We start from the raw sequence: 23,740 nt of genomic DNA, 5'->3' as shown, positions 1-23,740 counted from the left end.
CAGGGAGCGGGTCAGGCACGGCCTGAACAATTAGGTCAGTGGCACGCTGGGCTCCTGGGGAGGATGGGAGAGGAGCAGAGATGTTGATTTGCTTCAGCTTTTCTCTTGGTGAGGTTGAAACTTCCATTTCTTGCCATAGAATGTTGGGTAAAAGAGCTTGGCTAACTCTGATGGGGAATAAAGGGTCCCTTCACGCCATGTCCTGGCCCCAGATCTGGCAAATCTGAGGATGGGAGGGAAAAAAGAAAGCTGGCAAACAAAGATGCTTCTTTTGCCACCCCAGAGCCAGTGATACCCACCCGTCCTGGGGTTCAGAAACCGGGAAGCTGACAGCCAAAACGAGCTCTTTTTGTCTTAGCAGCGGTGCCTGCCGCGCTGCCCAGGGCAGGGTGGGATGCCCAGGGTCCCCAGCTGGCGTCGGGAGGAGGATGGCAGTGCACGGGTCCCTGGCACCCTCTCGTGGTAGGGCCCGGCGGGACCTGGGTGCCTCTGGGGGAGCCTCGGTCCTTGGCACCACCCCAGGGAAAACCACCCCGGGAGCTGGGATTTATTTCTCCAGCCCAGGGTGCGCCCCCCTGTTTCTCGTGGGGTTCCCCCGCTCTCCCCACTGCTCCCAGCAGGGAAAGCGATGGGAGCATCAAAAGCTTGAAGCTGGTTTCTCCTCCGGCTGGATCGACCTGCCCTTCTCCTTCTGACGCGTTTCCCGCTTGCAAAATAAATCAGTGCTTTGCATAAACAAAGCCCCGAGAGGTGCCGGTAAAAAAAAACAAACAAAAACAAAAACAAACCAAAACAGTGCTCAGGAGCTTCACAAATGCAGCTTTTTCTAAACACCGAAGTTTTTCTTCCCTTCAAAACCCCTCGGCCCAGGGAAGGATTTCTCTACCTGGCCACCCGGTTTCCCCCTCCCACCTCCTGGAAGCCGAACCTCAGCTGCTGAATGCTGCCTCCCCTTCCTCTCGCCCCCTCGGGGCACCTTCGAATTAAAACCCCGGTGGTTTTCCCTGCGGGACAGCTCTGCTGCCAGCTCCGTTTCCTTGTCCTGCAGCCTGGCACAGGAGCACAGAGGTGCTGGCTGTCCCCACGGCTGGCTTTAGCATTGTCCCATCACCACAGCCCCGAAAGCCCGGGCTGGCCCCCACCTGCTCCAGGCGCGCTGCCTTCGCTTCCTGCGACTTTAAAGTTCCCTCGGTGCACAGAGCAAAAGAGGGAGGAGAAAGCGTTTCATCATCGCTCCCGGGAGCCGACTTATAAGAACTTGAGGCTCCCGCTGCCTGGCTCACTCCAGCCTTGGAGGGATTTCGGCACAGCCCGTGCGCACGGCGGGGCTGCGGGCCGGGCCGGCCAGCGGAGCAAACCCACCCCTAACCCGACAATTCCGGGCTCCCCGGGAAGCCGTGGCGATGGGAGTCCACCCCGAGGTTGGCAAATCCCCCGTTGACATCCCCAAGAGCTCCGGCACCTGCTCCAGGAGTTTCTTCTGCAACATCAAAGTAAGGATGGGGCAGGGATGCTGGCGGGGGAGGAGGGGGTTCCTGCCTGGGGAGGGACCCCGGCTCTGCCCGCGCATCCCCGCGCCCCTCCTGCGCACGGCGGCTGAAACGAAGGCTGTTCGATGATGCAGAACCTGAACATCAGCTCCTGGGGCAGCCCAGGAGAGTCCTGGCCTGCTCGGTGGGGGCTCTGTGGGTTCCGAGTGATGCCCTGCACGGCACCGTGGGGGTTTCACCCCATGGAGCAGCTCTCCGTGAGCCTCCCCACGGCGTCTGGTACACGGTGTGCTGCTGCCTGGGGAATGATTAACCACATCCTGGTGTGAAAAGAAAACACTGCCCTACAGTAACACGGGCTTGCTTTAAAAATTTGGGTGAGCGGAGTTTTTTGAGTGACAGAAACAATAGTTGTGTTGACTGAGGTGGGTTTTCCAGTGCTGGCTGCCCAGCTCCTCACCTGAGAGCCGGCCCCTGCCTGAGCTCCAGGCTCCTGAGCTCCAGGCTCCTGAGCTCCAGGCTCCTGAGCTCCAGGCTCCTGAGCTCCAGGCTCCTGAGCTCCAGGCTCCTGAGCTCCAGGCTCCTGAGCTCCAGGCTCCTGAGCTCCCGGCTCCTGAGCTCCAGGCTCCTGAGCTCCAGGCTCCTGAGCTCCAGGCTCCTGAGCTCCAGGCTCCTGAGCTCCAGGCTCCTGAGCTCGCTGCCTGCGTGAGAACACCCGGCTCACCCCGGCTGTGTGTCACGTTTCACACCCTGCCAGCCATCCCGGCTTTACACCACCCCTCTCCTGCCTTTTCCCCCCGCTCTTTGGCCAGTTTTGGGATGTGCACCGCGGCTGCTCCACGTGCTGGTTCCTGTCCCCGAGACATCCAGCCGGGTGTCCCTGGAAAGGAGGGATTTCCGTGCCTCCACACATCGGCACCAGGAGCGGCCAAGCGCGGATTTTGGGAACAGCAGCTCCGGGGATGCGCCGGGGGCCACCGCGGGCAGGACCCCCCCGTGCCGCTCCTGCCTTTTGCCAGCGCTGTTCCTGAATCCCAGCGTGTGTGCTGAGCTGTGGCAGCGCTTCCCAGCCCAGCCTTTTCGGGATGTGCGGCCGTGGATGCGGTGTCGTGCTCGGGATGGGATTGGGGTTTGTTTGCCATCGAGCTTCCCTCACCCCGAGTGAAGGACGGCGCTCCCGCTCCTGCCTGGGCTGTGCCGGGGTTCCCTGGGGATGCTCTGGGGTGCCACGGGGCTGTTCCCAAGCGGCCGCTCCTCCTGAGAGCTCCCAGGGCTGGAGGCATCATCCCAGACGGTATCTGCCAGTCCCACACCCACCAAGGTCCCCACTGCCCGGGCTGGGCTGTTCCAGCAGGTGATTGATGGCACTTTTTGGCTGTGGGCTCCAGGAGAAGGAGCTTGAGATTACCCCGGGTGATTTGGGACTGCCTCTGGGCTGCACTGATGTTCCTCTGGAGGGGACTGCTAACCCGCCCCCTGTTCTGCTGGAGGTGCAAGATGTGCCCCCAGACCCCTTCAGGCTGCTGCAGTAACGAGCCTGACTTGGGGTGAGTAAAATCACCCAAAGCCAGAGCCCTTTTTGCAGTTCATGCCCTTTCCTGGAAACTGGAAGCAAGCAAAAACAGCCTGGAGTGAAAAAACATTGCCAAAGCCTCTTGCAAGATGTGAAAATTTCAGATTAAAAACCAAAAGCCCCAAGAAATAAATGCTACTCCATTTGTACACCCCATAGGCGGCCACAGGGTGTGGGATGTGGGTGACCCAGAGTCAGGCTGGGTGCTCAGCACCCCACATGCCACAGGGCACTTGGATGGGACCTTTCAGGGGCATCTGGCCAAGGGCAGATCAGTCAGGGGTGTCACTTTGCTAGTGGCAGGAAAACCACGGCCTGAAGAAATGCTTTTTAAACTTTTTCTCTCAAAACTTGTAGTTTAAAAATCGTTTCTGGTTTAAAAAGTCAACAGTCTGGCAGTGGCACTGTGCAAGCACATGAAGGAACAGTTTGAGCTCTATCCAAACATGCTCAGTTTGAGCTCTACCCAAACATATTGGCTTCAGAGGGATGATGTGCCCCATCTGGGATGGAGGGCAGTCAGGACATCCATCCCTCAGAGAAATGTTCTTGCTTTTAAGAGCAAATGTATAAATTGACAGGCAACAGGATCCCCCATCCTTTCCTGACCTATTGAGTCTTCCTGTACTGTGACATTTACACTAAAAACGTATAAATTAACAAAATAACAGCTTCAGGATCAGACACTAGCCTGTGTGCAGAGGCAGTCTCCTCTGCCCCTAAAAATGAGGAGGACGTCAAAGTGTCACGGTGGAATTTCCAGGTTTGGGGAGTTTTGGAGGGAATGGTCATCTGAGGGCAAGGTGTGGTCAACATCTGGGTTTGAAAGGGTCTGTAGCTCTTATTTGTACAAGAAGCCTCTGGCGTTGTGAATGATGGTTTATAAAAAATTCTCATCCAGCCCCAAGGTTTATGGGAATTTGTGGGCATCCCCTTCCCCAAAGCCGTCAGACACAGCATCCTTATACAGGTAATGGCAGTTCCTGATGGGTATTTTCAGCACACAAATTTCCCTGCTTTTAACAGGCCTGGAAGGACATGGTTGACACTTGGAAGACTTCATCACGAAGCTCGTATTTAATCCCCAAAGCCCATGTGATGGGATCATATGCAGGGTGTCTTTTGCAGGGCTGGGGCCAAAATAACAAATCATGTTTCCATGTAAACCATCTTTCCCCGCTGTGATCCCTGTGACAGGGAGCACCAGCCCCTGCACCAGGCCCCATCTCTCTCAGGGTGTTTTCCAGACCCGGACCCATTGCTCTGACATTTGGAGGTGTGGGAACACAACGGTGCCAGGGATGTGCATCAGGCAGGGAGAGGTGCTGCTGGAAAGAGGCAGTTTGAGGGATTCTACGGGAGTCTGAAGAGTGGGACGGGGTTGGAGTCATGGGGACGCTGCTCGGGATGCAGAAACAGAGCAGCTGCGCTTCAGGAATCAATTCCCTGTGGATGCGGCCACGGCCTTGGATCCATGCGGTTCCAGCTGCTCCCTCTGGAGCCTGGCTGTGACAGTTCCATGAGGTGCTGTGGGGTCACTCCCAGTCACACGTGGGTGTTTAGTGGCTGTGGCAGTGGCACCAAACGGGCTGGCTCTGCGCTGATACTGATACTGATAGCCGCGATTGCTGCCGGCCGTGCCTCACGCCTGGAATGAGCCCAGCCACTGCCTTCGCTTCCAGTGCAGGGCTGCCGAGCCCTCTGCCCGCTGCCTCCACACTGATCCCCCTGGAAGAGACAAAGCAGAACGCAAAAGGCCTTCAGGTTCTGGGACTGGCAGGTTTTGGGGCTGCTGAGCTCTGAAACCCGGAGCATCCCGATAACCCCATAGCATTGGTGGAGATGGGGGTGTTGATGAGATATTTGGATGGGATACTGGGGAGAAATTCTTCCCTGTGAGGGTTCTGAAGCCCTGGCACAGGCTGCCCAGAGAAGCTGTGGCTGCTCCACCCCTGGAAGTGTTCCAGGCCAGGTTGGACAGGGCTTGGAGCAACCTGGGACGGTGGAAGATGTCCCTGGCCATGGCAAGGGGCTTTAAGGGAAGAGGATGGACTTCAAGCTCCCTTCCCACACAAAACCTTCTGCAGCTCTGTGATTTCTCTGATGAGCAGGGACATCCCCCACGCTTGGATGTTCACAGAGCTCCCAGGGTTGTGCTGGCTGGCACAGGGGTTTGGGGGGCTTGCAGCTGTGCTGCTCAGCAAATGCAGGATGAACCCAACCTTCAGGTGGATGCCAGCACCTGGTGGCCCTGGGGACACCAAGAACCTCGCAGCCTAAAGGACTAAAACAGGTTGAAAAGGTGGAGAAGGTGGTTGGTCCTTTAGATACCCACACATGGCCAGGGACCCCATCAGTGTCCCCCAGTCCAGAGCCCCAACCATGTGATTTAAGCTCATGTTGGGCTTGATGATCTTGGAGGTCTTTTCCAACCTTAATGATGCTATGATTCTATGTCCATTTTCTGCTCCCAGACAAGCACTGGAAAAGGATTGTTTCACAAGAATTCTCTGTTTACAGAGCCTGAGATATTTTGGCTTCTTTGCCTTTACTGTCTCATTCGTGGTTTTGAACTATTTTAATTGATTTTGGGATCCCCAGAAAGATGACAAGGAGAAGAGCTTTATAAATATCTTTTGATTTAGAGGAGCTGGACTGGTTTCAGCTGGAAGCTGGAGAGCACAGAGGAGCAGTGTGAAAGTGTTGTGAGTGCAGGCAGGGGGATTTTTTTTCCATGCCTGTAGACTGCCTGTCATGGAAAAGGAAACAGGAGGACAACAGAGAATTATTCTCCCTTATGTCAGCCAGAGGTGATCCAGAGAGAGATTTAAAAGCCCTGGGAGAGGTTTAAATGGGGTGTTGTACTGGGGCAGGGAGAAGGAGGGAATGGAAGAGGGTAGGAGAGGGGACAACAAGGTCAGGAGGAGACTGTGGGCTCTCACAGTGTGAGAAGGCTCGAAAGCATCCCGGGGTGAAGGTGTTGGGAGCAGTGAACAGGAGCAGGGAGCTCTGGCCTCCCTGGGGAGGCTGGATGTCTCCTGCAGAGGAAACAGAGCCTAGCCGTAGGGTCCGAGGTCTCAACAGCAGCAGGGCAAGTTTTTGTCCCTTCCTTCCAAGGGACTAAAGGAATTTGCTGAGGAGAGTATTCCAGAAGCCTGGAGATGTACCAGTTGTGCTCTCATATCCTGTTGGAAAAGATTATGAATTGCTTTGTTTAGCCAGAACAGGAGATTCATCAAGTCACAGATCTGGAGGCAGCGTGGCTGTAGGTTTGGAGAGGGAAACACAGAAGAGAGAAAGTCGTGGCTGATTAGAGCCATTGATTTAAGCAAGAAAATCAAAGCAATATTGCAATTGCGCAGGCGGGCACGGCAGGTTGGATGAGTGTTTGTGGCAAGGACTCAAGGAAGATCCTCAGTGACATGAGGAGAAGGATCTGCAGGGTCTTCCAGCGTTTGTGGTGATGGTGCTGGCACCAGATAGCACAGATTGAGTTTGGATGGTCCAGCACTGTGGTCACGTCTGCTTGTGGTGGGATCGGGCTCCAGAAGGGAAGAACCACCTGGTCTTCGCCAGCAACACCAGCAGTGGGATAAGGAAAAAGATGGGCTGGAAAGTTTAGTGGGATCAAGGTCTAGGAGACCTGAGACAAGGTAATTTTATGAGGGGCGAGGTGGTTGGGTGCCCAAACACAAGCAAGGAGTGGTCAGCGTAGATAAGATTATCGGGAGCAGGACAGGAGAGGAGTGACGCTGATAGGGAGCACGAGGCACGGCCGGCCGGGCGGGAGGAGTGTTTGCACACACTTCTGGGTCAGGCAAAACCAAGCCAGCCTGGACCTGCCCTCAAGGAAACCCTGACTGGGTCCTGATGCCCTGGAACAAAAAGAGGAATGAATGAAGACCAACCACCCAAACTAGCAGAGGGAGGAAAGGCTGCGGGATGCCCAGCATCCTATTTTCAGGGCAGTATTTTCTTGGGAAGCATCCCCCACTGAGGGTCTGTCTCAGCAATCCCCCACAACCAAAAACCTCCATCCTGGGCAAAGCTGGGCTCACACGTGCCTTGCAAAGCCACCGGGATACAGCGCCAGGAAATGCTGTGTCCGTGTTTATTGCAAAGAGCAAATATTGTCTTTGCACATGACAGTTGTGGGGTATAAAACCTGCATAGCTTGGCAGTAGACAGTCTTCATTCCAGCACGCTTCAGGCAATCCCTGACCAGGTTAATTTTTATGTTATTTTATGATTTGCAATAGAAATCCCACTTAAAAGCCAACTTCTGTCATCGGACCAGACTCAGAGGTTCTGTGCTGAAGGATGGGCTCTGTGCAGGGTATTTGGTTCCTTCTGTGGAAATGATGTGCTTTTTTCATCTCTCATGGTACTTTTTAATCTACAAATCCAGGCAGCTGCCCATAAGAAAGTGATGCCATTGAGGGGTGTACTTCCCCACACATCCCTGCACTATCAATATCCAGCTGATATATTTCTTTTGGACTGAGCGACCTCAGCTGTCCTACTGCAGGACGATCTCCCAGTGTAGTAAGAGCTGATCATACACAAACTCTAAAATAAACACTCTGTCTTCTCCCTATCAAAATTTTGGGAATATTCTTCTTATTAATTCCTGCAGTTCCCCCCTTTCTTTTAGGTTTGTTTTTTTTTTTTTTTATGTGTTGCAAGCTCAGGAGATTAAAGAGGGAGTCTCCAGAGGTGGTAATCTTGGAGTCTCCTTCTTTGGGAGGAATGTTCCCTGATTTTGGGAGGAAAGTCTTTTGACTTTCCACTCAGGTCAAACAATTTTCCTTTGGACTCAACTCCAATTGTACCCTGCATAGGGAAACAACTAATGGAGCATCCTTACTCCTAGTCCTTTCCAAAGGTTTACTCCAGCCAGATTAATTTTGCTCTTGGTCACGACCTACTTCGGTGTCATCAGTCATCTGGAAGCACTTGGATATGTTCTGTGTCGGTCTCCAGCTCTCCAGGCAGTCCTTGGGCCCGTCTAATGAACAAAGCTCTGGCTCTGTCCATCCCCACTGCTGTGGGAAGGATGCCGGGCACGGAGATTAGCACAAGTGCCGTCAACATTTCCACCCTCTTTATCTCCAACCAGGGCTGCCAAGGGGAAGACACTGAAAAATGAGGTAAGGGATGACTTTGGACATGAGCTGTGGAAGCAGAGGAAGGAATTAACCCTTAACTCACTCCTTCAGGTGGAGCAATGGCCATGCTGCACGTAGCAGGGTCCTCCCAAACCTGTGGTCCCTGCAGAGCAGAATGAGGCTCCTGCCTGGAAAAGTCTTATCCTGACTCCTGGAGATCCATGGAGGCTCCATAGAAATGGTTCACTCCTATGAAATGCAACCTGAGTATTGGACACATCTCAGACTTTAGAGCCTAAACTTGAGAGCCTAAACTCTCAGAAGTTTAGGCTTGGATTGACTGAATCCTTGCCAGCTCCCGTTGTCCAGAGCATGGGAGGACCAGTCCTCCCTCTTCCCTGCAATGGGGTGGGTTTCTCTTCCTTTGGAAAAAGCACTGCCCTGGGAGGTGCTGGTCCCCACGAGCTGGGTGGGGGCAGCAGCCTGTCTCCCCCAGGAGTTTGCTTCCCTTCTAAATGCAGCTCTTTTGGAAAGGAGTCAAGTGCCTTGTATAAACAGCCTGGAGTCAGGATTGCTCCGAAAGAAGCACAGGGATGATTATGAGGGGATTTTGGGGCGGGTGGTCCATGAGGGTGCACACCTTTGGCCTTCCCTTGCCTCTGCCTGTCAGCAATCACTCCTTGTCTGCAGCTCCAAAAATACGCCAGGCTCCCACGGGAGCCTCTGCTCCGGAGGGTCAGCGCTTGGGAGTGCCCCCGGCTCCTCCACCTCCCACCATGCCCTTTGCGTCAGCGAAACCTCCCTGCAAGTCAGCTTGGCTCTTCCTCCAGAACCCCTTCTTGTTGTTGGGGAAGATGGATTACGGCGGCTCCCTCCCCTCCTGGGGCTGCTGGCGGGAGCGTGGGGCAGCACGGCACATCTGGAGCGGCAGGAAGGGCCAGGCCAGCGCTGGGCTCCATGCACCAGCAGGTTGTGGGTGGTCAGCATGAACATGTGGGGATGGGAACGCGTGGGAAGAGAGACATGGATGGGAGAGACCCGTGAGGACCTGTGAGGGGACACAGGACAGCGGGGCCTGTCATGTCCTCCAGCCTCAGGGGGTGCATGGACTCCTTTTGGGAGTCCAAGTAAGGCTCTCTCCCAGTTTTCTGCACTCAGAGCCTTCAAGGTTTGGGATGTCTTTATTTTAATTAAAACTGAGTCTGCTGAATGCAGGGAAAGTCTTGAATCGGGCCTCATCTCACCTCCAGACACTTGGAGTGTGTCTGGAAAAGCCACGCTCCAGCTGCACAAGTCCTGGAGCAAAGGCTGTTCTGCCTTTCTCTGTCTGTTTTGGGTGGCAATTTCTTTCCAAGGAAAAAAAAAATCACCCCTGCCCTTCCCCTCCCATTCTCTGGGCTCTGCACATCCAAGGGCTGAAGCTGCTGTGTGGTCTCAGGGTGGGATCACATCCCTGGAGTATCCGTCCTGCTCTGCTGCCTTTCCGGTTAATCCTGCAGACGAGAGCTGGATTAGAAGGACCCATGGGCAGGGGGAAGCAGTCACACCCCAAGGTTTTCCTCTCCCTTGGCTGGTGCTCTCCAGCTGCATTTCTCCCACCTCATCTTCCCTCCTGGCAGGCAGCCCCAGCTTGTTTGCAGGCATCTCTGGATCCAGATTGATTGAATCCTTGAGCTCCATTTTGGCCATCCCAGGTTATCACCAAGGCGTAAACACATCTGGGGCCATCTCCTGGCATTCTGCCTTTACCTCCCTGCCCTCTCTACCCATGGCTTGTCCCTCTCCTCTCCTGCTGTGGTTCCTATGGTCCTCCCATGCTTCCAACCCATCTCCTGACAACCCTAGCATTCCGGAGATCCAGGCTGCCTCTCCTCCTCATCTTCCCTCCGTGCCAGCATCCTCGACACTCCGTCTCCCCATCTGCCCTGGGATCCGGCTGACATTTGCTGCGCTAATTTCGGCCTCAGTGATCCACCCTCTTCCCTCCCTGTTGGTAAACAGCTTTGCTTCTCCGGCTGACGCCTGGCTCCGGGAGAGCTCTGCGTCCAGCTGCTCTGCAGTTCGGGTGTTCCCAGACCGCTGTCGTTCAGCTGCCTCTTCCTTGCTCCAGGGGCTTCAGAAGAGTCTGGCCAGAGCCACACGAGCAAAAATGGATGTTCTCTGACAACAAGATCCTCTCTCCAGTTCCCATCCTCACAGGAGTCACTCCTCTGCTCCAGATCAGCTCACAGTGATTCCAGCTCAGGCCTGGGGAAGGTGGTGGATCCAGCTTCCACCCGCAGGATTTTGTCCTGGGATGGGATTTAGAGTGTGGGAGCTGATAGTGGGAGGGTGGAGAGGTCATTCAGCTTCAAGAGTTTACTGGCAGACATTTCACTTCCACTTTGGCCATGTCTGGGAGGATTTCCCACGTTACACCCCAAATTCCTGTTCTGCAGCTTTTTGTCGGGGCAAAGTCCCAGCGCGGGACTTTGTCCTTTCCTGGTTATTGCAATGGCACTGCCACCTGATGCCAGTCTGTCTGCTCTCAGCCCTCAGATGTGGCTGGGAACTCTGTGATGGCAGCTTGTGCCTGTGATCCTTCTTTCCTCATTTTTTGGGTGTTTGCCTTTCTCCTTTGTCTTCCCTGTGGTCTCCAGGTTTTTCCAAGCCTGCCCTCACATTGCCGTTTTCTCCTTCATCTCCATCCTCCTCTCTTCTGCTGTCTGTCAGCATCTATCCCACCCCTTATGCTTTTAGATTCCCAGACAGGTCTTTTGGCTGGATCTCTCCTCCCTCGCAGGAGAAGATTCCCAAGAAATCACTTTCCTGCCCATCTTCTACCCAAATTCTGCTTCAATTGCTGGGCCTGGCCCTGCATCATCCTCTGCTCCCAAAACACAACTCCACCCACTAATGGAACTTGCATCCTCCAAGCTGGATGGACAATTTTGGTCTTTTATGATTTTTTTTTTAATAATTTAGTGGGTCAGGGCTACTGGGCCCTACCACCCTTCCAAATAAATACTCATAAGGACTATTGCTGCTCTCCTGGCCAAGGACATCAGGAATTTGTCAGTCCTACAGAACCTTTGATCCCCCATCCATCATCCCGCACTTCCTGACGTTATCATTGAGGGACACTCTTCCGGTATTCAGCAAATATTTGATTTCCTGTGAATCTAAATGAAAAGACCTTCCCCCGTTTGTTTGGGTTTTTTTGGGTTTTGGGTTGGTTTTTTTTTTCTGTGGTTTCTTTAATTGATTTTAAAATACTTTTGGCACCATGTGGCTGCATGCCATTCCAAGAAAAATAAAGGAAAATTGTTTTGACTAAATATAGATCAAAAGACATTTGTGAGCTGCCTCTTGCATCCCTGGCTGAGAGCACTCTCCTGTCACAGCCCACCCGGACTCTTTCAACCAGATTTCTCCCTAAACTCTCTGTATTCCCTCCTCTGTCTCCGCTCAGCTTGGCTCCTGGCTCAGCTCACTGCTCGGCTCAAGGGAAGATGCTGGGTTTGGAATCCTATTTCGGAGTCTTCCAGTAGTGAGACCACGCTGTGCATATTTCATCCTCTCCCTCTGGGGCTTTTAACGCCCTTTTTTGACTTTTTCTAGCAACACCCCTTGGAGCAGTTTCAGTTAATTGGCTTTCCAGCTGAGTGAATCCCAGGATGCTCCATGCCAGAGGTGCAGCCATTGGCCAAACCTAGCTGGAATACGCTCATGCAGGATGTGGTCACCAGCAGCTATGCAGCAGCAGGGCACTGAGGTCCCATATGGCCTCAAAGGGTGCATGGAGAGGCTCACATCGGCTATCAGGGAAAATTCTCCACTGAAAGAGTGGATAATCATTGGAGCAGGCTGCCCAGGGGAGTGGTGGGCTCACCATCCATGCAAGTTTCAAACAGCAAGTAGATGTGACACTACTCAATATTTAGTGGGCATGGGCGGTACTCAGTCAAAGTTTGGACCTTGGAGGTCTTTTCCAGCCTCAGTGAGTCTGTGATTCCAACTGGGTCCTCACCTCTTTGTTTGCCCACAGGTGTTTGTGCTGTGCCATGGGCTCCTCCAGCTCTCCCAGCTCCTCTACAGCGCCAACTTCAAGAGCAGCCTCACCACCATCGAGAAGCGCTTTGGGCTCTCCAGCCTCTCCTCGGGTTTCATCTCCAGCTTGCACGAGGTAACTGGGAGAGGAACACCCAAAGGGTGGCCAGGACCTGGAGGCACCTTCCCAACAGGGTCTCAGGCCTGTGCACACCCAGGGCTTCCTCAGCCCCCGTGTGCTGGGAGGAGCAGCTGTGCTGTGTTCTGGGACACCTCGTCACACCTCATTTGCTCTGCCATGTCCGGGGGGAATGGAGGGTGATCTGTGGTGATGGCCCTTGGACAAGAGCAGACTTCCACTGGATGGAATTCCAGAATGGCTTGGGTTGAAAGGGACCTTAAAGTTCATCCCAACTCATCCCACCCCCTGCCATGGGCAGGGACACATTCCACTGGCCAGGGTTTGTCCAAGCCCTGTCCAGCCTGGCCTTGGACACTTCCAGGGATCCAGGGGCAGCCACAGCTTCTCTGGGCACCCTGTGCCAGGGCCTCACCTCCCTCACAGGGAAGGATTCCTGCTCCATATCCCATCTAATCCTGCCCTCTGGCAGTTTAAGGCATATTGCTGAGCTGGCTGAGGATTTTCTCACAAACACTTTCTTATCAAGAAATCCCTTGGAATAAGTTTTCTCATTCACATTTTCAGGAATTGTGTCCTTAGTAGCTGTTCAAGGCCTGGAAAAGGACAGGAAAAGATCTGCTGGCCGGCCTTTTGCTGGCACTGGATGGCAGCACACCTGTTTGTGAGCTGGCTGGTGAGCACATGGGATGCTCCATCAAGAAGCTGGACACTGAGCATCTTCCTGGACCCTTGGGGAAGTGGCTGCCCCAATCTTACCTCACCCAGCATGAACATTTGGGATTAAGATGTCTCAGGGCCCACTGAGTCTTCCTGCTGTCTGTGACTGTCCAGGACAACAATCTTATTGTGTTGGTGCCTACAGCAATTCCAAGAACAAAACCCACAAAGAGACAAACAAGGGAGCCCACGCAAACATAAATACAAAGTTTTCTTAGCCATACATAGAATCACAGAATGGTTTGGGATGGGACCTTTAAAGGCCATCTTGCCCAAACCCCTGCAATGAGCAGGGACAGCTTCAACATGCCAAAGTTAAATGATGTTTAGCTTGTCTTGAGCTGTCAAAGCCCACGTAATGGGAATTTTGTGGTGTTCCCCCAGTCTCCTGAGTGAGCTGCATGGCTTCATGGCTTTCTAGCTGATGCTATCTGTAGTTGCAAATGTCCAGGGTCATAAATATTTGCAGTGGGCTGGACTTTGTAGCAGGGCTCATGTCTGTCTGAATCACAGGAATGGAGACAATATGTTTTATTCCTTGCTGATTTTGGAGGAATTTTCCATTTATGTCACATCCATCGATCTCTTTTCCCAGGGAACAAGGGACAGAACAAGAGGAAATGGCCTCAAGTTGTGCCAGGGGAGGTTTAGTTTGTGTATGAAAGAAAATTTCTTCACTTCTTGTCCAGACAAGGCAGTGGTGGAGTCCTCATCTTTGGAGGGGTTTAAGAGATATGTGAATGTGGTACTTGGGGACGTGGGTCAGTGGTGGCCTTGGCAGTGCTGGGGGAACAGTTGGACTTGCTGGTCTTGGAGGGTTTTTCCAACCTAAATGATTCTGTGATGCCTGTGGGGTTAGGGACAGGTGTGGGTGCTGGAGAAGCCCCAGCCAGATCACAGATCACAGGGAGGCTGTGATGTCTTTCTTGCCAACAAGGGATGCCCAGAGGTGGCCGAGGCCACGGAGTGACCTTCTGGCTGGAGATGAGAAGGGAGCACTGACGTGCTGTGAACACGCAGGGCAAGGGGATGCTCCTGCTCCCGTGAGGGTGAAATGCCTCTTGATGAGAGAGAGACCTGTCCACCCACCCCTACAAGGCTGTGGGGTCTGGATGTCCTCTGTGACGTTTTCTCACATTCCTCCCGTTTCTCTGTGCCTTTTCCAGATCGGCAACGTGGTGCTCATCATCTTCGTCAGCTACTTCGGCAGCCGAGTGCACCGCCCGCGCGTGATCGGCGCCGGGGGGCTGCTGCTGGCCCTGGGGGCCTTCCTGGTGACCCTGCCCCACTTCCTGTCAGGCCCCTACGAGTACACTGCACTCAGCACTGGTGGGTGCCACCAGCTGTGCCCTCATGGAGCCAGCTGCTCCGGGATGGGCTGCCCAAAACATGGGGGTGTTTCCAGGGCACACATGATTTAAATAGTGGTTGAAGGCAGAGCCTTAAGGTGGGCAGTTGCTGATTAAACCTGAAGTCATTATGGCTTTGGAACCTCTGCTGAATGCAAAAATTACATGTGGGATTTCTTCTGCCTCTCCTGCACATGTTATTCCAGCTGTTGTCACAGAATCATGGAATGTTTTGAGTGTGAAAGGACCTTAAAGATTATCTCATTCCACCCCTTCCATGGGCAAGGACACCTTCCACCCTCCCAGGTTGCTCCAAAGTCTGTCCTTGAACACTTCCAGGGATGGGGCAGCCACAGTTTCTCTGAGAAAAAGACAGTAGCATGAACTCTCTAAAAGTTTGATTAAAATCACAGCCTGTTTGTTTGCTGCTCCGACCTCGGTGTTATACTCCAGAGGAAGGGCAGGGCAATGAGAACTGCTGAATAAAATGAGCAATCCATCCAAAATCCAAATGTTTGTGCCTACTCAGTGAGTTTGGGAGATTCCTGCTATTGGGGTATTTAGTGTGAGAGGAGGCAGGGGATGTACCCAGTGTTGAAATGTTCATTTCTTCCCTTACAGGTAACAAAAGCCAGGGGCAGGTTGAGCTGTGCTATGCAGAGAGTAGATTTGTGTGCCCAAACACCACCCGGGACCCCCAGAAGGAGGCCAGCAGCATGTGGGCCATGATGGTCATCGCCCAGCTGCTGGCTGGGATCGGGACCGTGCCCATCCAGCCCTTTGGGATATCCTACGTGGACGACTTTGCAGATGCCAACAATTCCCCGCTGTATGTTGGTAAGTGGGACCATTGCTGTACATTGGTTTTTTACCACAGAATCCCAGGATGGTTTGGTTTGGAAGGGACCTTAAAGCTCATCCTGTTCCACCCCCTGCCATGGGCAGGGACACCTCCCACTAGACCAGGTTGCTCCAAGCTCCAACATCCTTGTCTTCCCTCTGCAGTGAGGGATCATTGTTCCAGTGAATTGTCCCACTGATCCCTTTGAATTCCCAAATCTCCAAGGAAAATGAAGGAAAGGTTCTGAAGAGGAAGGAAAGTGGGACCGGTGTGTTGTTTATAATACAGGCGCTCCCTTTAGGGCTGTGGGAATGTCTGCTGGGATGAATAGCTCCAGGGTTGCCTCAGTAAAGCAGAAATTCCATCTCCCCAAGTTCTGTTTCATTTTATGTCTCGTGCAGCTCAAGCTCACTGGCTCCTTTTACACACCTTGAGAAAGCTGTGTAAAGAGTTTCTCTCAAGGAGGATCCTGCAATGGCAAACAAGTCAAAAGAAAATATTCTGACCTTACGGGTTATCTGTTTTAGAATGGGAGGGCTCAGCTGCACCCAGGGTGGTCTGGTGGCCTGTTTGCCCTCAGAATCTTTCACCTCTCCTGATGCTTGTACCAAATGTTTTTCCTTGGATCTGAGGAATACAATGTGTTTGTTTCCTTGGCATTATGGAGGAAATGAAGGTCTCCATCACCTGTGTGAGCCCAGGACATCACTGCCCTGCTGCTTGCTGGGGTTCATGAATATCATGGATATTCATGGTGTAGCTGACAACTTGTGTCAGCAAAGCCTTGGTGGCAGGACAGCAGAGGGACTTTTTCCACAGGCAGCTGCCCTCCCCCTCCTGTTCTTGTCAGATAAAAACCACCTTCAGTGTCAGGCCATCTGAAGGTCATGAAGGGTGGTATCTCCCCTCTGTGTTTTGTGCCACCATTCCTGCGTCTCCTGGAAAGACAGAAGCCGTATCTGCACGGAAACTACCATTCCCTGCTCTCAGGGTCTTTCTCTGCTCCCTTTTCCCAGCCATCCTCTTTGCCATTGCTGTGTTCGGCCCTGCCTTTGGATACCTGCTGGGGTCCGTGGTGCTGCGGCTCTTCGTGGATATCGGAAGGGTTGACTCTGGTGAGTATTGCTCAGGCAGCAGTGGTCCTAAAGACCCTCTGTGGATCAGAAGGTCACTCTGAGATGAAAGGTGACAGAAGCCACCAGTCCTGTGACCCATAAAACCCACTGCCCAACCTGGAAAAGCACCCCCAGTGTAGTCCTCCACTCTGTCACCCCACAAGGACAGACACGGGTGGTTCTGACACCACCACTGAAGGAGAGCCCTGGGGTAGGGACATTCCAATGCCCAACCCATGGTGCTGCACTGGAGGTCATGGCTGGGGTCTGCCCACAGCCACCACACCGAGGAGGTATCCCGAAACCCAGCATGGTGGTGGAGAGGAGCAGGGAAAGATGAGGAATCCAGGGATGGGGAAGACAACCACAGAGCAACCACTGCCCTATGGATACACGGAGAACTTGAGTCCACCCATCCTCCTCCCCAGCACTAGCCACCAGCACCTGCAGAGAGCAAGGCTGAGCTGCCGCCACGGAAGGGATAATTTGCTTTATTCATGGTGTGTGCTTATTATTTCTGGTAACTTAATCACTAAAGAATTCTCCCCAGCTCCATCATTCACGTGGCTTTTCCTGTGTTTCCTTTAGAGAGATCAGAGCCTGCCTGACATTTTTGTGTCCGGTGCCTGATAAGAATAATAAATTAATGTGGGCAGGAAACGCTAAAAAGCCTTGGCCCACTCCCTGCGGCAGCAGACGGATTTAGCAGCCTCTGCCTGGTCGCTCCATGATGACGTCCAGACTCCAGAGTGGAGTGGTCCTGTTTGGGGAAGTGGGGTGATTGTTTCAGTGGGGTGTGGGCTCCTCTCCTGTCACACTCTGGCACGGAGCTCCCACCCGGAGCTGGCCGCTGGTTCCTTCCCAGCCGCCACATCCCGGCCACGGGCAGCCGGGTCCCCATGCCAAGCCAGGCAATCTGTCAAACCTGTGAGCATCACTTGGCCCAGCCAAAGGATGTGAGTGCTGGAGACAGAGCGGCTCTCACCTTCTCCTCCTTTTTCCGGAGAAAGCGCCTGGAGTTTGGTCCACTCGGAAACCAGGAGTTTCTGCCAGCACAGGACCTTCCCTTGGTCCCTGCGAGCAGAAAGTGACCAAGCCTGGAACAATGGGAGAGCAACTTTTTCCAGGAAAGCGGTGTGTCCTTTCCCAGTCCCTGTCTTGGCTCAGCATCCCTGTCAGACAGCGTGGTCCAACCCACTGCGCTCTCCAGGCAGAGGATGGAGTCGGGCCCCCGTAATCTCTGCCTGACTGGTTGGCTCAGGGGTTAGAGTTGAACCTGTGCCACCAGCGTGCTTCCATGCTGACCAAATCCATCCTGGGAGGCTCAGTACAGCTGGGATGAGTGGTGGTACAGGGCCCTGGCCAGGGAGATCACAGGCCAAACACAACCAGGGCCAGTCTTGCTGCCAACACTGGTAGGAGATCCCACCTCCATCCATTTGCTCTTACATGGCAGTGGAGAGACCCTTGGGCTGTGCCCACAGGGACTCTTCATACTCCACTAGTCTGTATTTTCGTGGAGCTTTGTCCCTTTCACCCCTGGAGCTCTTACAGCGTATCCTTGTGTCTTGTAATGCCAGTGGACCTGACGCCAGGTGACCAGCGGTGGATCGGAGCATGGTGGCTGGGGCTGCTCATCTCCTCGGGCTGCTTGGTGCTCACCTCCATCCCTTACTTCTTCTTCCCTCGGTACATGGTGAAAGGACAGGTGAGAGCTCATCTCCAGAGGCTGGAACGTCCTGGAGTCAGGGATGTGCTCAGGGAGGGAATACCTGTCCCCAGAGGGGAGGTGGGGGAGGGAGGAAGGAAGTCCAGCAACTCTTTCCCATTAAAACAAAATTTAAAAGATGGAAAATAATTAACACGTATCATTTTGGTGTTTTCAAAGCCAAACCCCGCTGGTTTTGTTACAAAAATACTTCAGTTCTGTTTTGAAATTGTTTATTCATTGAAATCAAACCCAAAATATTTCACAGTTATGGCTAAAAGACTCCCCAGACTTGTGCTAAACTATCTCTCATTTTCAGACTTTTTGCAGAGTTAAAAGAGAGGTGTTTTGTCAGGATTCAGGGGAGGAAAGAATTACAAGATCTTAAAAGCTCCCAGCAACAAGCTGCTGTCCTGCTGCTCTGCTCAGGGGCTGCAGTGATATTTGAGATAATTCACCCCTTTAATCACAGAATCCCGGAATGGTTTGGGTTGGAAGGACCTTAAAGCTCATCCTGTTCCACCCCTGCCATGGCAGGGACATCTTCCACTAGCCCAGACCACTGCTCTGAGACCCATCCAACCTTCAGGGTTGGAGCAGCCAAAGCTTCTCTGGGCAGCCTGTGCCAGGGCCTCACCTCCTCCAGAATTTGTCCCCAAGATCCCATCTAACCCTAGTGGCAGTGGGAAGCCATTCCCCCATGTCCTGGCACTCCAGGCCCTTGTCCCAAGTCCCTCTCCAGTTCTCTTGGAGCTCCTTTAGGCCCTGGGAGGGGCTCTCCCCAAAGCCTTCTCTTCTCTAGGTGAACACTCCCAGCTTTCCCAGCCTGGAGAGGTGCTCAGTGCACGTGGGATGGGGCTTTGCTGTAATTGTCAGGCTTGGCTGGGGGTGAAAGGCCCCTGGGACAGGCCCTGTCCCTCCTGAGCCTCCCTGCGCCAGGACAGTGCCACCCCCTCACCACAGGCTGCTCCTCTCTCCCCTCCCAGGAGCGGAACACGGAGGCCGGCATGCTCAGGAAGATGGAGACAGGGGCTGCTGAAGAGACCTCCCTGCTAGAGTTTATAAAAAGTAAAGTCCTGGCAGGTCCAGGCGAGGGTGGATGGGGATGCTGGGCCGTGCCAGGCCGTGCTGGGTGGGTGGGTGGGGACCATCCCACCGGCAGATTCACACCAAGGGGCATAAGGACCATGGGAAGGTGGGCACAGCCTCCCTCTGGCTACATACCCCTTGAGGCCCCTCTTCTGTGGGGCCTGAACTGTTTCCAAATTTTGCTTTGAGGACCTTGAAGTGGTGTGAGTGTGCCGGAAAAGCATCGCTGGGAGGAGTGGGCATGGGGCTGCTGGCGCCACCAGCTCCTCCACAAGGTCACCCCACTGCAGTTGACACTGTTTATGTGGAGCCAAAACAGGCTTGAGAGGGATGTCACTGCTGAGGGACCAGATTAATAAGTCTTTTAGCTCCAGGAGGATTTCTGCCCATTTAAGGCCCCTCCCTCCTTGCCTCTTCCTGCACTGCAGTCATATCCTGGAGCTGCCAGTTCCCTCTTCTCCTCTCTTTAGGCTTTAATGGATGCTGGCTCTCCACCACTCTCTGCTAATTAGAAAACTCATAAGAGAAGAAATAAACAGAGTTTCTCCCAGGGTCCATCTGCCTCTGTTGACAGGGCCAGAGGACACAGTATATCACCAGGAAAACACATCCAGGGTCCTGCCAGCTGCTGGGACACATTAGGGTGTCTCCCCTCCCACTTTCCCATGTCTGCAGACATCCCCAGTAGGTCATCAACCCACAGACATCCTTCCTGGGAACAGGCTAAGGGTGGGGGTTTCTTCCCAGTACAAACTACTGGTGTGAGGATCACACAGCTAAAAGATATTTTTCCTATGGTTTCCCTGTAGGATTCCCAAAGATCTTCCTCAGGCTGCTGCTCAACCCCCTCTTCATCCTCCTGGTGCTGGCTCAGTGCAGCTTCTCCTCCGTCATTGCGGGTCTGGCCACCTTCCTCAACAAATTCCTGGAGAAGCAGTACGGTGCTTCCCCCTCCCAGGCCAACTTCCTCATAGGTGAGCACGGATGGAGGCAAAAAATATCCATCAGCAGGGAGCCAGCTGCCCATATTCCACAGGCTTTTTAAACCACAGAGGAGGAGTCACTGAAAGTTCATTTTTAGATGAGACCTGGGGTTCGCCTTGGGGTAGTTGGTGACTTCCCTGACCTGTGGTTCCCCAGCTGCCTTGGGTTTGGGCTGTCTTGGACAACAGTTGGATCTGTGAGGTCCAGAGAGCTGCCCCCTGCCCATGGAGGGGTTCTGGGCAGGCAGAACCCCCTGATGGCTCCATCCCTCTGCAGGAGCTGTCAACCTGCCAGCGGCGGCACTCGGGATGCTGCTGGGAGGGATCATCATGAAGCGCTTCTCCTTCTCCCTGCGTGCCATCCCGCGCTTCGCCGTGGTCGTGCTCGTCTTCTCCATCCTCCTCTGCCTGCCCCTTTTCTTCATGGGCTGCTCCACAGGGCACATCGAGGGCATCTACCACCCCAGGTAATGCAGGTGCTGCTCCCAGCTCCTTGTTTCTCCAGCTCTTACCCCTGGGGAGGGATACACACCGGTGGAGGGGCAAAAGATATCACCATGCTGCTTCTTGCTCCTTGATCCCCAGTGCATGGAGGAGATCCGGGTGCTTCACAGCCCAGAGAGCTCAGGAGGACATTTATCCATGATCTTCTGGGCCAAACAAGCAGGGTGTAATTTTTCACTCTGGATTTTTAGGGGAAAATTAGGAATATTGTGTCCACATCACTTCATATGCTCCCAGTGTTCTAGCTGGACATCATCTTTCTCCTCACCTCAGTGGATATTTTTGGCTCTTACCACGACTCCTTAGGATAAAAATGACTTTTATATGTGGCCAAGGTTTGATGTCAAGTTCATTGAGCTCATTTCCCAGGGCACTGCCAGCAAGAAAGAGATTTCTGATGCCATCTTCCCGCAGGAGGTGGAGCAGCCCCATCCCACCCTGCCCAAGGGCAGCTCCTCAGGGCCACATTCCTGCAGGATTCAGGCTGTGTGACACCAGCAGATGCGCTCCTTGGGGGAGTGAGGGAAGACAGGGTTTGTCCTCTGTACTTCCACAGTTGTTTGGGAACATGCCCACTTTCAGTTTGTGTCTGTGTGGTGTTTCCAGCTGTGGCTGTTCACACATCTGTTTGTGTAGCTCTGGATGGAGCCCAGATCCATTTCTCCATGCTTTTGGCTGATTAATTTTCAGCTGGGAAAAAAAAAAAAAAAAAAAAAAGAAGTGTGTGAGTACTTGTTTGTAGACAATAACAAAATTCCTGTGACATTCACTGCACACTTCCAGAGGTACCTGTGGGGATCAGGGGCTGGCAGAAGGCCAGGCTGCTGCTGGCAGTGTCCCAGCCCAAACAGGAACAGGAAAACTGCTCAACTAGTAAAAGGGATTTTTTTTTTTTAATTCCTCCTGTCCTATTTCTTAATGTTTTACCAATTTATCCCCCACTCCTTTCTGGCAGTACACCCAATTCCCAGCAGCAGCTCAAGGCGCGGGTTGGGTGCCAATGCTCTAAGCAGATCTTCCACCCTGTGTGCCGGAAAAACACCACGGAATACATCTCACCCTGCTTCGCTGGCTGCACCAACAGCACCACCAACCCCTCCAATCCCAAACAGCTGGTGAGTAAAGCAGGTGGTTAGCAAAGCAGCCTTGCTGGGAATAGTGCAGTGATGCTGCAGGAACCCAACAAATGCAATAAGGGGGGGTGTGCTGAGCCCTGGGAAGGTACCATGGAGAATTGCTGCAATGCTCTGGGAGCCTGCTTGGAGGAACAGGGATGGTGGCAAATCCCATTACAGGTTGCCATGGCTGTGCTTTAAAACTGGAGCTGTTGTGGGTGTCCTGTGCAGGGATGTGGGATGAGGGGTCACGAGAAGCCTGCTCCTGGCGCTGGGAGTCTGACGTCTGTTTTGTTCCAAACGTTTCCATCAGATCTACCACAACTGTTCCCTGAATTGGAATGAGCTGTTCTCCACCTACACGGGCTCTTGTCCAGTCAGCTGCTCCCATATGCTCCTTCCTGCCATATTCCTCATCTCTTTTGCTGCCCTGGTCGCCTGCCTGTCCCACAACCCCCTCTACATGATGGTGTTACGGTGAGCAGGGGTGGGTGGTCCTGAGTCCCAGAGGGGAGCCAGTATGATGGTTGGGGATCTAGTAATAAACGTGTAGCCAGCCCAAGTCTTGGCCAAATCCAGTGCCAGCAGCTCTGACCTCCCGTGGCTTCTCCCCACCAGGGTGGTGAACCAGGATGAGAAGTCATTCGCCATCGGAGTCCAGTTCTTACTAATGAGACTGCTGGGTAAGTGTTCATCTCTGAATGAGGCTGGGGGTTTGCTGGAGCCGCAGGAGGCACTGAACCTCCTCAGGATCAGCACCTGACTCCATCCTCTCGTCCCACCAGCCTGGCTGCCGGCCCCAGCCATGTTCGGAGCTCTCATCGACTCCTCCTGCATCTACTGGCAGCAGCAGTGCAGCCAGCGCCGCTTCTGCGCCTACTACAACAACGATTTCCTCCGAAACAGGTACCCTGGGCCCCGGCCCCGGGCAGGGCAGGGATCCCAGCCCAGCCTGGGACCGGCTGGAAGCGCCAGCTCCAGACATGTGGCATGTCCCTGCTCTTCTCCCGGCAGATACCTGGGGCTGCAGGTGGGCTACAAGGTGGTGGGCACCGTGCTGCTCGCCTTCATCAGCTGGAAGGTGAAGAGGAGCAAGGAGTACAACGTGCAGGAGAAGGCAGCGGGGCTAGTGTAGCCCCCGAGGGCTGACTCGCACCCCACCACCCACCGCCACTACTTTGTCTTGTTCGGGTTTGTTTTACTCCCCGCGGGAGCGCCTCTCCCACAGCTCGGAGGGATGCTCCGGGCCAGCCCCATCCTGGGAATGGCAGCTCCCAGGGGCTCCAGCTGCGCTTGCCATCACCCTGGGGAGGAGCAGCCCCCGGCCAGCTGGAGCAGGAGGCAGAGGGGGCTGGAACACAGGGACCCGGAGAAGTGGCTGCTGTGCGCCATGGTCCCGCTCCGCTGTGACATTCCCGGCCGGTGTGACATTTCCCGGCTGCGACAGGAGCAGGAGAGGTGGCTGCCAGCCCGGTGTCCCCCACCCACAGCCCCCGCAGAGGGCAGCAGGGACACCGCACGCGTGTTGGGACAAGTCAGCACAAAGGGTTTATTGCAGAATATCTGGGGCTTGTTGCTCTTTATATTTTTTAAATAAAGGTCACTTTTCCAACTGCTGCGCTTTCTTGGTCTCCCCTCCTCCCCACCAACAAGACAAGGCCTGGGGAGGCTCCAGGTCACAGCCTGGCCTATGCTGAGCACATTCCAGCTGGGAATGGGGAAGAAATGGTGGCAGAGGGTGCAGAAATTCTTCTGCAGCTCCAGCGGTGATGGGGGAGGGCTGGTAGGGGCTACAAAGAACTTGGGGCCCAGCCAGCCCTGCCTCCATCTCCCTGATGGGCAGGGGCTGCAGGCAGAGAAGGTTCTGACCTGATGTTCTCATCCTGAAGAGGTTTATTGGCACAGATCTGGTATTTGGTTGCTTGAGCAAGTGCCTCAGAGGAGGGACCATGAACAAAGAAATGCCCAGCAATTAGT

General features: G+C 53.9%; 1 protein-coding gene across 1 annotated transcript; it reads left to right on the top strand.

Moving 5' to 3' along the window:
• Positions 1–801: 801 nt before the first annotated feature.
• SLCO2A1 (solute carrier organic anion transporter family member 2A1) lies at positions 802–23,375 on the top strand. The gene is made up of 14 exons (XM_023933452.2): positions 802–1,493; positions 12,199–12,336; positions 14,226–14,388; positions 15,030–15,245; positions 16,266–16,364; positions 17,945–18,072; positions 19,059–19,140; positions 19,971–20,135; positions 20,422–20,611; positions 21,604–21,763; positions 22,077–22,240; positions 22,382–22,446; positions 22,549–22,669; positions 22,778–23,375. The coding sequence occupies exons 1-14, from the start codon at positions 1,404–1,406 to the stop codon at positions 22,896–22,898; spliced, it is 1,902 nt and encodes a 633-aa protein (XP_023789220.2). The 5' UTR covers positions 802–1,403; the 3' UTR covers positions 22,899–23,375.
• The last annotated feature ends 365 nt before the right edge of the window (positions 23,376–23,740 follow it).

The sequence above is a fragment of the Cyanistes caeruleus genome, chromosome 10 (assembly GCF_971803275.1).
Source record: "Cyanistes caeruleus chromosome 10, bCyaCae1.hap1.1, whole genome shotgun sequence".
Taxonomy (NCBI): Eukaryota; Metazoa; Chordata; class Aves; order Passeriformes; family Paridae; genus Cyanistes; species Cyanistes caeruleus.
The sequence above is the reverse complement of the archived record's forward strand: the minus strand, read 5'-3'. Positions and strand labels throughout refer to the sequence as shown.

Coding starts and splice junctions, on each gene's coding strand:
- SLCO2A1 (XM_023933452.2), top strand. CDS start 1,404: ATGGGAGTCCACCCCGAGGTTGGCAAATCCCCCGTTGACATCCCCAAG. Junction 1,494..12,198: donor GTTTCTTCTGCAACATCAAA/GTAAGGATGGGG, acceptor GTTTGCCCACAG/GTGTTTGTGCTGTGCCATGG. Junction 19,141..19,970: donor CCTGCTAGAGTTTATAAAAA/GTAAAGTCCTGG, acceptor GTTTCCCTGTAG/GATTCCCAAAGATCTTCCTC.